This window comes from Chaetodon trifascialis, chromosome 16, assembly GCF_039877785.1.
Source record: "Chaetodon trifascialis isolate fChaTrf1 chromosome 16, fChaTrf1.hap1, whole genome shotgun sequence".
Lineage (NCBI taxonomy): Eukaryota > Metazoa > Chordata > Actinopteri > Chaetodontiformes > Chaetodontidae > Chaetodon > Chaetodon trifascialis.
The window spans coordinates 12,594,029-12,608,868 of NC_092071.1; the positions used below are offsets into that span (position 1 = coordinate 12,594,029).

Sequence of the window (14,840 nt, forward strand, 5' to 3'; positions counted from 1 at the left end):
AATCTCTGGGCTTTGCTGCCGCTCCTCTCAATCATCCTTTTGTTACCCTGGACACTTACTCTGCACACACACACAGCCTGACACACATGTTTACACAGTGACACTTGAGCACATGCACGCACAAGCAAATACAATGCACACTCACAGGGATGCGCACTGATCATTGCTCATCCTGGCTTACAGTGTCGCTATAATCCGTCAAAAGACTAGTGGATAGTTTACACACTCGCAATCACACTCTCACACACTCATCCTCATCTCATCCCCAATCAATAATGGCAGATTGCCTGCAACTCTCCACCTTCTTCGAGTGACAAGCAGGGGATGAACAATCTAACATTAAGCTGCCTATAAGACGCCATGAGATGATGATTAAACCATGCAGCACGGCTTTCATGTCTCCACGTCCTCGGAGATGAGTACATTTGGAAAAAAAAACAAACAAAAAACAGCTGCTGTCAAAATTCAGATATCAAGAGTTTCTTTTGGTCTGCATTATTTAATGTGAGAGCTCAGTGTTAGAACAGTACACAGCAGGGTGCCTCATCTGTTCAGAGGAGCATCTTCGCCGTCAGTGTGGATTGTGTTGGTGACCGAAGTATTCCACCTCCCTGTGCACATACAACAAGTGCAGGAACACAAAGCGCGCACACACACACATGCACTGAGCTACTGAGCAGCAGTGTACAGCATTGTTTTAAATAGTGAGTTAGGAAGTAGGCTTGACATTGACTCATTAGGTTGCTTACAAAGAGGATCTATAAATTTATAGTTCATCCCTTTTTTAAAAAAAATTCTTAGCGTTATGCTTTTTTTTACCTCAAGAAAACACGTCAACATAGCCTTCTGCCACCAAGCAGTGTAAGTTTGACAGTTAAAGAATGAAAAATGAAAAAATATAAAGATGAGGAAGGTGAATGTAAATATAGCGTAAGCCAGACAGTCAGTGCTGGTGCATGTATTAATTTTCAGCTAATTTACTTACAGACCAGATTTCCTACATGCAGCTCCTAAACATAACAGCATGCATGCATATAAACTCATGCTATGGATCTTTAGACAATAGGCAACATACTAGTTGTTCTTATCTGGTGTACAAGAGTCCTAATTGTTAAAAGGTTGGAGACATGAGCTATGTGAAAGAGTTTTTTCACAAGTTCAAATTTTAAGTTCACTGTCTTGCCCATGGACCTTTCAGCACTTGGACAGGGGGAGCCAGGGATCAAAACGCCATCGCTGTGATCAGCAGAGCATCAGCTCTATCTCCTGAGCCACAGGAGGGTTTTGAAGATAGTAACTTTGAAAATGAAGACGTGCCAGAAGGAAGTGACCATGAGAATGAAGAGATAGCTGGTCCCACGTGATCAACCAGATATTTCAGAATAAGAAGCGGAGCGAGATTATGACGGCTGCTCAGAGGTCAGAGCTTGTCAGCTTGTCATTTGTAATGTAACCTCCTGTGTCAAATATCCCCCAAATAAGACCCAAAGTTCAGAAAAAAACAACCATGGATTAAAGGGACACACAAGCAGAATTTGTTTTAGCCATTCCTCAGTGTGAATATATAATGAACTGGAAGTGAATTTGCTCGCATTTAAATGGTAGAAATGAAAAAATACATATATTTATAATAAATATTAATGAAAATGCTTACATTGCACATAAGCCTGTCTATAGTTTCTTAACTGCTACCGTATATTAGTGATGCATGTTACACTCCCAAAGCTGCCTTCATCTCAGAGCTCCTCCAAGAGTTGATGAGTGAGGCTGTTTACAATATTTCCTCCTCATTAACCAGTCAAGGGCACGGGGCAGTGCGGCCAGGCCAGATATGATCTTGGACTCTCTGCTCTGTAATTACTGTCAATATCCTTTGCTTGAGGACGTCCACAGGTTAGTCTTAAATATAGAAATTGCATTTGTAAACAAAAAATAAAAAGATTTTGTTTGAAATTGAAAGAAAATCTTCAGCGTTAACCTCGAATGCTTTGACTGGTGCTCCGTCTTTACGGGTTGACATGTATCAACTGGCTGGTTGATATGAGCAGAAGTGTGCTCATTAGTCATAGGTCAAATATGTACGAACAAATTCCCAGAACGCAGAGCAGAGACAGCGAGAGTGAATGATGAGGATGGGCAGTCAGAGACACAAGATTGAGGAATGCTGTGAATGATAAAAAGCAGAGTTGAATTCAGGGGCTTAGAGGAAGAGAGAAAAAGGGATGAATTTCATTAGCAGTAAAAGCTAGCTGATATGCATCACTGATTGGCAATGTGCCAGCCGATGATGGATAACAGCGCAAGGAGGATAGGACGGAGGAGGAAGGAAGAGGCTGGCTGTATGGGATCAACATGAGGCAAACAAAAGAGCAATAAAAAGGATGGTGCTGCGATGGAGCCAGTGGCAAGCTTAGCGTATTATGATGGTGGGTGAAAAATACCAAAGATATTAAAAAGGGACCGTGAGCAAGCAGACACAGCGGAGAACAAAGGACAGCAGGTTGTTCCAGCTCAGTGGGAGACCATTTTATTGGAGCACCTTGCACTTTATGGTTAAATGCCAGTAGAATAACGCTGACTCTTACATGTCAGTCCTGTACACCAACCAAAGAGGAACCGGATACTGAAGCGTGCCCCGTGGGTTCTCACAGGTTTCCCTTGCTGTATGTATTGAAAGAGTCAGCGTAGCCACTCGCACGCCAATTGCACGAGGACCAGTTTTAATTTGACTGTACAAATTCCAGCTCGGAGGTGTTTCATTTCGCTGCATAAAGCCTCCTGTGCTTGTCAGCTAAATCAGCACATTCACATGCTGCAAAAGAAACTCTCCTGCTGTCCTGAAGGATTTGATCACGGTGTAGTCTGTCCAGGTTGATTACAGCACACGCCCAGGTGCAGCCTGCAGTGCTGACGTGACAAAGAAAAAGCTCTTATTCTTCAAAACACACACAGTCCCTGGGAAATATGTGAATGCTTTGAATTGTATTGCAGGCTTAAAAAAAAACACCCCAGCAGCATCTGCTACAAATGGACTCATTGGGGTATGCAGCTGGTAAGCTGGTGAGCTGGGTGGTGGGTCTGATGGAGGGAAGGATAATTTATGTATTTCCTTACTAATTTATTCATAATTTTATGAGCATTTCTACAGTGGAAGTGGAAGAGGTACTCAGATCCTCTATTTCAGTAAAGCAGTACTTCCATCATGTAAAAATACTCTATTACATGCAAGCAAGCAACAGTAACAAATGAGTTAATGCTACTTTATGAACGTATGTATATGTACAGGGGAGTTTAATTGATAGAGAAGCTAATCATACGTTTTATAACTATAGCTGACAGTTAAATGTAATAGATAAATAAAAAGTATAATTCCCTCTGAAAGTATAAGTTCATTGAAATGTTGTGCAGTAGAAGCAGCATAAAAAAATTATAAATCAAAGTACAAATACTGCAAAGAAATATTTAAGTTCAGTGCTTTTTAGTGCATTTACTGAGTTAATGCATTTATGTATGTTTGTACTGTAGATGCTATGGTACAAAAGTATAACCTGAATTGTTTGATTACACCACACAGACAGATGTCAGCTTCATTCAGCACTGTTCACTACAAAAGACATTGTGTGTAATTAAGCTTGAAGACTGTACTCATCAGAGTCTCTGATTGGTCCTGTTTATTAATTGCTGCTTCCTGTCAGCCGTTCGAAGCTGGTTTGAAATGTCACTCTTCATCCATCAGTCATAAAGTACAGGGAGCTTTTTCTCTACCAGTGGATGCACACATCATATTGTTTAGTTTTGTGTTCATGCTGTCACAAGAGAAGCATTCATTCGTCCCAGCATTCATCCCTTTGCTGAACATTTTGCTAAACTGTTTCTCCAAGACATTTTGAGCTTTGAGTATTACACATCACATAATTTAGGTCTGTGGTTTTGAAGCTAAAGATTTTCAGATGTTTGAAGAGAAACTCAAAAGACCCCCCCCCCAAAAAAAAACTTCTGAGCAGCCTTCAAACTGTGCCTAACTTTGTGTTTCAAACAATCGGCTCCTCCCGGCAACAACAAGGTATGCAAATGAAAAGTGCGCAACTGTGCATCTGAAGCGTTGTGTGTGAAAGTCAAGGTCAAAGCTGCATACATAGAGCACAAAGTAATGGCCCCGCAGAGACTAGACCTGGGTTGCAGACTGAGATAGAATAGATGATAACGCTGGAGCTGACAGCAGCATTCACAGGCCTCCTGTCCTCTGTCAGGACCCAGATGTCAGGAGATTAAAGGTCCAACAGAAGGACATGTGAAGTATTCCTCCTCTTCTGGTCAAAAGAAGAGCCTCTTGATCGGTAGATCAGCATTTACTGGAACTGGTCAAACTGTAAGCTTTTTGAATAAATCACAGATTTTTTTTTAGGAATCTCAAAAGCATGCTTGAGGATAAAGAAGTGAAGTCTGGAATCAACAGTCGAGTACTCCAATGAAAGAAAGGCTGACAGGACAGGAACCAAGGTTCTGAAAGGATTAAGTGAGATCAGGAAAAGAATGAGGGTTGCACAGTCAGTTGAAGTTCTGGCACTGAAAGGGGGGACAGGCCCAGACGGGTTGGGTTCAAACCCCGCTGACAGCTCGAATCGTTCCCGCTGAAGTGTCCTTGAACACAGCACTGAGAGCCACTTTTACACAGTCGACTCCATGGAAGCTCTGCTGGTTGCTGCACCTTTCATTCACTTAGTTTAGTTCAGTTTTCACTCCGCATTTGTCTGCTGTCACAGAGGTTTCTATAGAACCCTGCTGAATTAAATTTCCTTTTCCACCACAACCTTTCTGAACAGCAGCAGAGATTTTCACACGAACACGACCCTCGCCAACCGTGCGAAGGTCACTGCAGGAAACTCAGCAGAGTGCACAATCACCAAGGATTTTGGCACAACATTGAGAAACAGTAAGAAAACCTCACCAGAGGATGCGAGGAAAAAGGAATAAATAAAACATTCAAAAGCTTGAAATTGGTGTTTTAAAGCCACAGGCTGAGTTCCAGTTCTGTAAGTTGCTTAGAAGGTGGAAAAAAATGAAAAACTAAAGATGGAAACAGAACGCAGCAAATAAAAGAAAAGCCACAAAGCAAAGATATTCTCCTCATCATGTCATGTCTTGATAAAACGGTTCAGCTGAATCTTGCATTATGTATTCCAAAATCTAAAAAAAAAAAACGCACAGCCTTATTGATTAAGATCTCTCACTCAATTCTACCATGAAAAAGATATTTACAGAGGATATTGGCTTGTTTCGATGGAGACAGCAGAGCATTAAACTGAAGTAAAGCGGAACATAAATGGAAACTGTGAGAGATGATATGAAAGCTAAACGTCCACAGGATGAAACCGTTTTGTTGGAAAAACACCAGCGAGGGTGGAAAGCCTATACGTGCCGCGGAACAAAAAGTAATTTACTGGCAAGAGAGACAGAAATGATGGTCGCTCTGTAGGAGAGAGGATGAAGAAGATGCTGTCGTGTTAATTACAGGAGAAAAACGAGATGACCGTGTCGCTCTTTTCTGCATAATGTAGAATCATAAAGATGATTTTTTTCATTTAGAATAATTCACTCTTATATACTAACACGCATAACACCTATGAGCACACACATCTTACAGTGAGTGACCTTTATCTGATTTTGATGCTCCTGTTTTCACATTCCCAACATTTTTGTCAGTCTGGACCATCAGTTAAGCTCATAAACAGTGATTAACACGGCGCTGGATGAAATACGCTGGGAGTTATCAGTTAATGAACGGGCCCATTGAGCCCGTCCTCACACTGCTGCTCCAGTAAGCCTCTGCCATGTTAGTTTTCCTCTCCTCAGCCGCAGAATGGCAGCCATATCTAATTGGCCCTTCTAATTTGCTGCTCTACTAGTGTGCGTTTGTGAATATCTGTGTGCGCACATGCACCATAGAAACCATCTGTTCACGGCGAGCTAGCATGAGTCACAGACCAGATCTGAGCCATGGCATCTGGGGTATGGCATCCACTCTCCTCCCCACGCCAATTCCTCCATGCTTCTCTCTTTCCGCTCTTTTTTCTCTCTCTCCCCTTTCACATCCTCCCTCTCCCCTCTGCTCATTTTGACTCATTGAATTTCGCTTTTATCACCGCATCTCCCCTCAGCTCTTCATCTCCCATCAGCTGTCTGCTCGGTTTTCCCTTTCGTCCGTTTGATTTCCACCATTATTTCATTATCACCTAAAGAGAAGACGGATAGAGGTGATAGCGCTCTAATAACACGAAGTTTGTTTTGGCGATTGAATTTCCATCGCGGAGTCAGCGTGGCTCAAAGGCACAGGCTTCATCAGATTCCTTCTGCTGCAGCCTCCTGTCCACTATCTAATGGAGCCTGTCAATCACAGTGGAATTAACACCGTATCCTCGCCGTTTCTTCTATGCACGGATGCTCTCTGCACAAAGCACACGCACACACACATCCCTGGAATACCTCAGGGGGTGTCAGCGACTGGGCTAAAGGGAGGATTGGGTTAATGGCTAATCAATGTCATATAGAGTAACCTATAACCCCCTCAGATGCTAGACAAACACACACACTCACTTGTATGAACGCTTATATGCAAACATACAGTGAGAATTGATCAGCCATACCAGTTTAGCTCAGTGTCACCTTGGTTACCTCAGTGTGAGAGTGTGTGAGTAATTGTGTTTTCATTTAAGGTCTCCTGTATCTGAGCTTTGTTTCACTCCAAGTAACTTACAGCATAGCTGGAAGGTGAGAATTTTTTTCTTCGCTGATATAAAACACTCTAGCCATATAGTTTTAGCTTCATTAAGCCAGCTTTTAGCTTTAGATATAAAGTACATCTCTAAAATCATTTCAAGCTCCATCCCAATAAAATGTTGTTGAATGGAAGTTCGTTTTGCGGTTTGCTCCCAGCATTGAAAATCTATGGCAGACGCTGCCAACTGTTTTAATTGGAAGTACTTTCTAGCAGAGAATTATTATCATGAGTAAAAATATTGTTTCTGGGGCACGATTATGCTGTTGAATTTTTTAAATGTAATTTTTCAGCGCTATGAGGACCACGAACAAAATTCCATTTAACGCCATGTTAGGGTGCAGACAGAGATCTCGACGACTGATTTTCAAACCATGATTATTTGCATTGGCTTATAAGGAATGAGTAAAAAATGTGTTTTATGTGTGCGTAATTTGGGAGTCCTGATGAATTCTAACTGTGATTTTGACAATCAGAGCATAGTCTCCCCAGCCATGTATCCATTCGCCCCTGCCCCCCCGCTCCTCTCACACACACATCTGCACATTGATCGGACCAAGTTGACGAGCTATGACAGGAATTTAAACTCCAGGGAAACTTCCTCTAGCCCACTTCAGTAGCAATCCTTTCCTCCCCGTCGCTCTGTTCCTTAACGATTTCTCGTATCTGTATCATCCAGAGCCCTAATGGAGTCCGCTTTTCCTGCTGATCAATGGGGAAAACGAGCAACTGAGCCCGGCTTTTCTTCTCTCTGTTGCAGAAGGAGGTACTGGGTTGCTGCAGCTCCCCCGACATCCTTGGCAAAAAGACGTGTGAGAACTCATCTGTCAATCTGGATGTTCTTTGATCTGAGTTGCAACGCAGCGAGAGGGGGCAAAGATTCCCAGCTGGTAGAGGAAAATCACGTATCGCAAACAATCGCCACATGCACACTTCCTGTACGGACACACACTCACCAGCACAAATAAGCATAGGTCAAACAGAGATGGAGCCTTTGGAAATTAGAGACTGATGATTGTTTACCAGCTCTCATTACTCCTACTTAACTTTTCTGTCCTTTTTCTGCTCTGGTATTTCATCATCATCAGTCTACAAGTGGTTTTCACTCAGAAACACACACTTAGAGTATTTTACATTCTGCCTCGGGCTACATGAGGATTTCAAAATGCGATTTTTTGTGGGAGATAAATTGACAATATCGAAAATTGAAATGCGGGAAGGATTTAACTTTGAACGAAATGTCATCCCTATCCCTATTTTTGCAGCTTTTCTATAGGGAAAAAAAAATTACCCAGAGTTTCAGGTTTGGGCTCTAACTCTATTAACTTTTGAGACCTGGCCTGTTGGAAATGAAATGGTTTTACGGGGGTTAATCTGCATGGTCAAATGCATGGTGACTGAATCCAGGTTCAGAAACGATAAGAACAAAAAAAGTTTACACGAAGAAAAGAAAAAACTTTGCAAACTTCCCAAAGAAAGGTTAGACAAAAAGGCATCAGACAACCCTCTGATTACAGCTCAACAAGTGCTCACACGCTGAGAGAGAGGGAGAGGTGTCTACAGTCAAGCCCACTTTAGTCTGCAAAGTTCAGATAGAGCGGTGAGTTCAAATGCCTCACAGCTAAAGGTCACAAGCAACACACAGAGTCAAAGTGGAAGTAAATGTTTCCGCAACCCCCCTCCTGCCTCTGTCACTGTTACACACACACACACACACACACACACACACACACAGAAATGAACATCAAAGGCCCTTAATCTTTTGCCTCTCATGTCTATCATCCTTGATTCCATTTTGGTCTCACTGTGCTCGGAGTTCAACAGCGGGAGGAGGAACATTCTGCTGCAGGCAGCGCTTTTAAAACTTCTAGTCTTTTGCGTTGTGCTGGCAGGTGTTCCTGTGCTGTGTGTGCGTGTGTGTATGTGTGTGAGTGTTAGCAGGTGTAATATACAGTGGTCAAAATGCCTATGATAGATTGCTGGAGCAAACCTGCATATTGATATTGACAGCTGCTTAAATAGAAAATATACTAAGCTATGCTAAGCAAGAAGTCACTGTTACATTGTGTATATTTATCCGAGTGGATACGCTTGTTACAATAAAGAGTCACATCGAGCCTGATGCGTGTTGCTGAGAATAAACTTCTGATCTTTTGGTACTTTCCTGTTGCTTGAATCTCACTTCATTGATGCCTGATAGGGATATCAGCAGCAATTTCTTTGGAAAAATACAACACAAATGAAGCTATTATCCGGAGGAAAGGGGCGGGTGAATTCAATACTGTTGATTATGTTGTATTTGTCTCTGACAGCAAGCCAACACAGAAATAGAAAAATCAAAATATACAGCTGCGGGCAGCAGTTGGTGGCACACAAGCACTCAAGTGTCATGGAAACTGTATTTTCTTCTATGTTTTTATCCTAACATGGAGAAACAATTGATGAAAACTATGATAAAATCAATGTGTCAGCATGCGTGAAAGCTTTTCAAAAATTCAAACCTCCATTTTATTTATGTCTTATTTTTAAAAACACCCCATGGAGCTCTGGTTGTAAAGGTGCCCTCCCCACATGACTGCACAGTTTGTGTTCATTTTCAACCACTGGGAGAAAAGAAAGGGGGATGAAACAAGTATGAATACAAAAGTGGGGGTGGGTGGGGGTTGGTGAGGGATAGGAGCGATGACATAACAGGGGGGCCTGACGTGCGTGAGAGTGGAGGTGCTTACGTCAACTGTAACTGGGAGAGGAAGAACAAGCATTCCTTATGTAGGTCACATTAAAAACACATGCAAGCTACCACAAATTCAGCCAACTAACCAACCAGCCTGCCAAGCAGCATTGAAATCACGTCCGTGAGTGCACCTCCAGTTCTCCAAGACTGTGAAAACGAGAAGTATCCACACTGCACAGTTATCTCTGCTGATACCGACTGAATCTGCAGCACAGACCGAGTTAAGAGCCTGTTAAATTACTGATGAGTCTGGGGAGTGACATCACGCGCTGTTGTTTTTACATACATTCAGGAGAAAACCAGCTGAGCTGTCAAACACCTTGTTAAGCATCTGAATCGATGAATTATCACTTTTGCATTGAATTGTGGAAAATCATATCATATTTTCTTCTTTTCTTAAGTCCCAACTGAGAATCATCTTGCTTTCTTGTCCGTAATATCACATCAATTTTGCATAATCAGCCTTTACTCATCAATCATAAGAATCATCCTTGAGCAAACTCAGCAGTTTGTCACAATGTCACCATGTTCTGACATTTAGTCTTTATGACAATAAATGAATGAACTACTATTAGGGACCGTTTTTGGGTCACTCATATGTGACACATGCACAACAAATGAATGTTTGAATACAGTGAAACCTGAGTGCATCATAATACCCAACCACTAACAATAAGACACTTGTACAGGTTGTGTCTGTTGCCAGAAACATCCCTTCCACTGTGTCTTTGTGTGATATAGAAAATGTGCTTCTCAAAACGCCGGCTCTGCAGTTGTTATCGACCTGCAGCTCGTTTATGAAAATATAGAGTGAAGAGTAAATTGTAAGTGGGGTGGAGCTCAGGAAGAGAAGGCAAACTGCAACATAATGAATGTGGGAGGGGGCTGTTTATGCAAACTGCATTCATGAGGGGGATACGGCAATAAAGACAGTATGGTGATGGTAATAGTGTACTCATGATGCAGTGATAAACGAGGTGTTTGTGAAAGGCTCACTGGGATTAACAAATAGATAAAAGTGCATTGCAACAAAGACAGACACGTGCTTGGGAAATTGAATTCGCAGTAAGAATCAAGGCTTCGAAATTGTAGCGCAACAGATTTGAACTGAGTGGACTCACGGTGAGCTGTTCTGCAGGGGTCACTCTGTGTGCTGTCGGCAGAGTGGGCTGAGGAGACGGAGGACACACTGGAGCTCCTGACGAAGCCAAAGGCTGCCAGGCGGCCGGCGGGTAGACGGGTGGAGCTGAAGCCCGGGGGACGCAGGCCTGACTGGCTTGCTTTGGGAAGCAGAGACCTGGAGGCCGCGGCCTGGGGCTGGGCTGCTGCTGTGGCTGGAGGAGGAGCGGGAGCATGGTGGGTGAAGACCTGGTCGTCTGTTAGAAGATGGAGAATGGCGTTAAATTGTTTTTTGATGTATTATTAGACAACACTTAGTGAACAGCTTCTCAACAGGTATTGTATACTGTAAAGTCTACATTGAGCGTCCTCAGCTGAACTGACGTTATTATGACAGAAAATATAGGCAGCAGCCAGCCAGTATACAGAGAGCGATTAACAAACACATCATTCCATGCATTTCAACTTATGCTGCAGCATATGGCGCTGAACAGAGAGCACAGCGACAATAGGGAATAAAATTGTGTGTGCATGTCTGTGTGTTTGTGAGTTTGACTGGCTACTGTAAACTCATTAACAACCACTCACATACCACACAAAATGCAGGGAATTCAGCATAGCTGTGATGTTTATTTCCCCTGTGAATCATTCATCCAGCCGTGTTGACTAAGCTCTCAGTGGGCACCAGGAAGTTTCCTGTGTTATGACTCTGGCTGCTACAGCAAGCAAATATAATAACTATACACACAACAACCTGCTAACGGCTGCTTTTGGCTCTGGCCGTGCTTGCAGACTGGGCTGGTGGCCAGCAATTTCTCTAATGCTGGCAGAGTTATGATCAATATGACACCCGCAATTTAGATCTTTAGATATATCTTTCCAATATGTACACCATGTTTGCCTGCATTTAATAGTTCATTACATGATCAGTAATTCCTTATTGTTTATGGACTAACGGCTGGTGATCGGTGTATTAAAAGAGGGGAAAATGAAGAGGGGAGAAGACATCTTTACAGAAGAAGAAGAAAAGACAGGGAATCAAAGAAAAAGGGAGGATAAAAAAGTAATCATAGCTCAATTGTGGTTGCTATTGTCAGTAAGCAATGGGAAGAAATCCTCCCTCGTGGTAATCTATGGTTTCCAAAAGCAAAACAGATGAAATGTGCAGGCATGAACAACCAAGGCTGCACACACACAGTGGGCAGTGGGTAAATCCCCAGGCCTCGGAGACAAGACCCATCTTGGCTGCCCCAGCCAGCAGTGCAGAAGACGAGTATTATCCCCTGCTGGCTGCAGAGATAAGGTGGGCAGCCCTCCTTTCCTCTCCATTTGGCACAGCGGTGTGCTCCAGTGCACGCTACAGGGTAAGCAGCACATCAGCACTAGACAAAACTCCAAGTCGAAGAATACCAGATGAGAAACAAAGTGGGACAGAAAGAGGGAGAAAAGTGGAGCTCCCCTCCAGCAACATCGGTGCTGCTGTTCACACTCATCACTTATCCTCCTTCCTCAATATCTGCCTGTGTGCCATGCGGTCTGTTTATTAGATTGCAGCTCGCTCCTCTTGAGTGAGAAGGTCAGGTTCATTAAAGATAAATGTCCTCATTTCCCTCCTGTGCCCCACTCCATTCATCCCCTCTCAGAGGAGGTGGGGGGAGTGAGCCTGACAAACATCCACTTTAGCCTGGATATCACAGCCCTGTGCTCCTGCTAAATGAAAACACGCATTATTCATGAGCATCTACAAAGGAATCAGGAGGTGATGAAATTATAAATATGACTTTGACTGTCCTTCTGTCTTTGTTATAGTCCCACAATAAGTCTCTTTCTGCATTTCTCCTACATTTGTCACTTCCTTGTTCAATTGCACCTGTAAAACACCCTCCATCTGATAAAGTAGCCTACCAAAGCAGCACTGAAATTCACAAACATGCACATTTGAAAATGCTTCATAAATCATAAATCCCTGTGTGTTTTCCTGGACTTGCAGTTTTCTCCCTTCAGCCATTCCAAAGATTTGAATAAAAGCATTTATTTTGCCCGTGGGTCAGAAGCACCACTTCTCAGTTTCTCAACAAGCCCTGAGAAATGAAAACATCTTGAAAACATCCATTGGCTCTCACTGAAAAGAGAGCATCCTTACTCGAAATGAATTATGTAAACTGGGCTCCGAAAACGGGACAGGCGGCTGGGATGAGCACTATAATGACCGACCAATTTTAATTACAGCCCAAGGTGTGTTCAGGCGACCTGCATGGATTTCCTCCACAAACCGTTAAATTGCATGTTATTAAATATTATACTTGAGTGCATTGCAATCTCTGCTGAAGTACTCAAGCAAAGCTTTACTGCTCTCAAGAAGGCAGGGCGAGAGACTCAATATGCAGAAATCACAGTAGCTTCAGCACAGACGTCCTGTCCTATAAGTGGATCATCCTCATTAACATGACAATACCAGAGTTTAAAACCTACCCAGTAATTATGCGAGAAGTTGGAGTACTTTGACTGTTTCACAATAGCTTTACAGCAAAATTACTATAATATGTGTATGGAAGATGAAGAGATTTTCCCTTCACAGGTACCTTAAATGTTACCTTAGAAAACCACAATTTGGCACATTGTTATGGCTCAGGCTTCTCCAGATGAAAACAACAACAATAAAAACACTGAAATCCTGTAATTACATAGCCTGCATACACAAGTCCAGACATTGATTAGCAAAACTTTGACCAATGCTGCATATACAGTACATATTTTAGCTGGTCTTTATCCATGCAGTGTGTGTAGAGCAGGGTACAGCAGGGATGAGAGATGATTCCAGCAGGAAAATACTGACGTTACTTAAGAGTTAATTGCTTTGCACTTCAAAGTCTGTAGTTCCCAGAGGGCCAGGCAGCAGTGAGACACCATACATATGTATTAATAGGGATTATGATGAGGAAGCCTGGCACATCATAACACTATGCTGATCAATCAGGTCTGTGCAGTTCTGGGTATCTGTGAGTGTACACATGCACGTGTACAGTATGTCTATGTGTATTTTCCTGAGTGTCTGTCCGGTTTATCGCGCTCAGGGAGAGAGCAGATCAAACATGCATGGAAGTGATAAATGGCACGGCCTTCCAGCAGTGTGCAGGGTGGTGAGCAAATTTCATACTTCAATATTCCAGTGACAGTCGAACTGTAATGTAAATCTGACTTCAGCAGTCAGAGGTGGTATCTGAATTATCTGAATTAGAAATTCGCTGTGTGGGGGCACAAAGTCTGAGCCAGCTTTTATTTATTTATTTATTTTGTTTTGTAGATGGCTGCCTTCTGGAGCAGGAAAAGTCCCCTCAGAGTATTTCTTAAAGCCCTCCAATCAGATCAGCCAAAATTAATCTCAGAGAACGCATTTTAATGAGCTGCCTTCATCTCACGCCAATTTGAGGGGGGAACAGTCCCACCACTGCTTGCTGCTGCAGAGGAGAAGAAAGATAAGGTAGCTCTCTAGCGTGTCAAATTTTGGGTTGCTGAAATAAAAATCAGACACGTACAGTAGCTGAAAGGAGGCCATCTCCATCTGGGATTCTAGCTGTTTTCTGTGAGGAAATGTTTTACTTACCTGTGTTATCTTGGCTTTTCTGACTGGTTGCTGGACTGACAGGTTGGACTGGCTGGCTGAAGACCAGCGTTGACCTCTGAGCTTGACCTGGTCCTCTGCCCTTGGCCGAGCCCGTGGCGGTTCTGGTGACAGCCCCCAGGCCCAGACGCAGACCTCTGCCAGAGCGCAGCAGACTGCCGCTCCCTCCGGCTTGACTGGCCGTGCGGGCCTGCAGCGCGTCCTCAGCAGTATTCCCTTTCAAACTGGCAGATCTTCCCACCTAGAGATCAAAATGATGAAGTGTTTGAAAAGTACAAACACTATATCCTCATTTTTAGAATGTAAATTGCAAAAATAGTCCGACATTACAACAGAAGTCATTTTCCTTTTTCCAGAGAAAATCCAATATTTCTGTCCTCTACTCCCCATAATTTACCCTGGGACACCAACTGAAAACAAATATTAGGTATTTCAAGAAAAGGGGCAAAGTTAATTTGAATGAGTTGTACACAAACTGTAACTTTGTTACCTTCTCATACATGCATGTGTCTGCTATGACTATAAAATCGCCTTGAAGCCCTCGCAGATGTAATTATTGTCTGTAAAGGAAAGTCCATGAGCATCCAATG

At 42.9% G+C, this 14,840-nt stretch overlaps 1 protein-coding gene across 2 annotated transcripts in view; it reads right to left on the reverse strand.

Moving 5' to 3' along the window:
• The window catches only part of mtus2a (microtubule associated tumor suppressor candidate 2a), a 43,425-nt gene that overhangs the window by 14,399 nt on the left and 14,186 nt on the right, over positions 1-14,840 (reverse strand). For both annotated transcript variants that reach the window (XM_070982392.1, XM_070982393.1), the window contains 2 exons: positions 14,233-14,491; positions 10,631-10,885 (listed from right to left, as the gene is read on the reverse strand). In XM_070982392.1, coding sequence (XP_070838493.1) covers positions 10,631-10,885; positions 14,233-14,491 — 514 coding nt within the window. The remainder of the gene's footprint in view (positions 1-10,630; positions 10,886-14,232; positions 14,492-14,840) is intronic.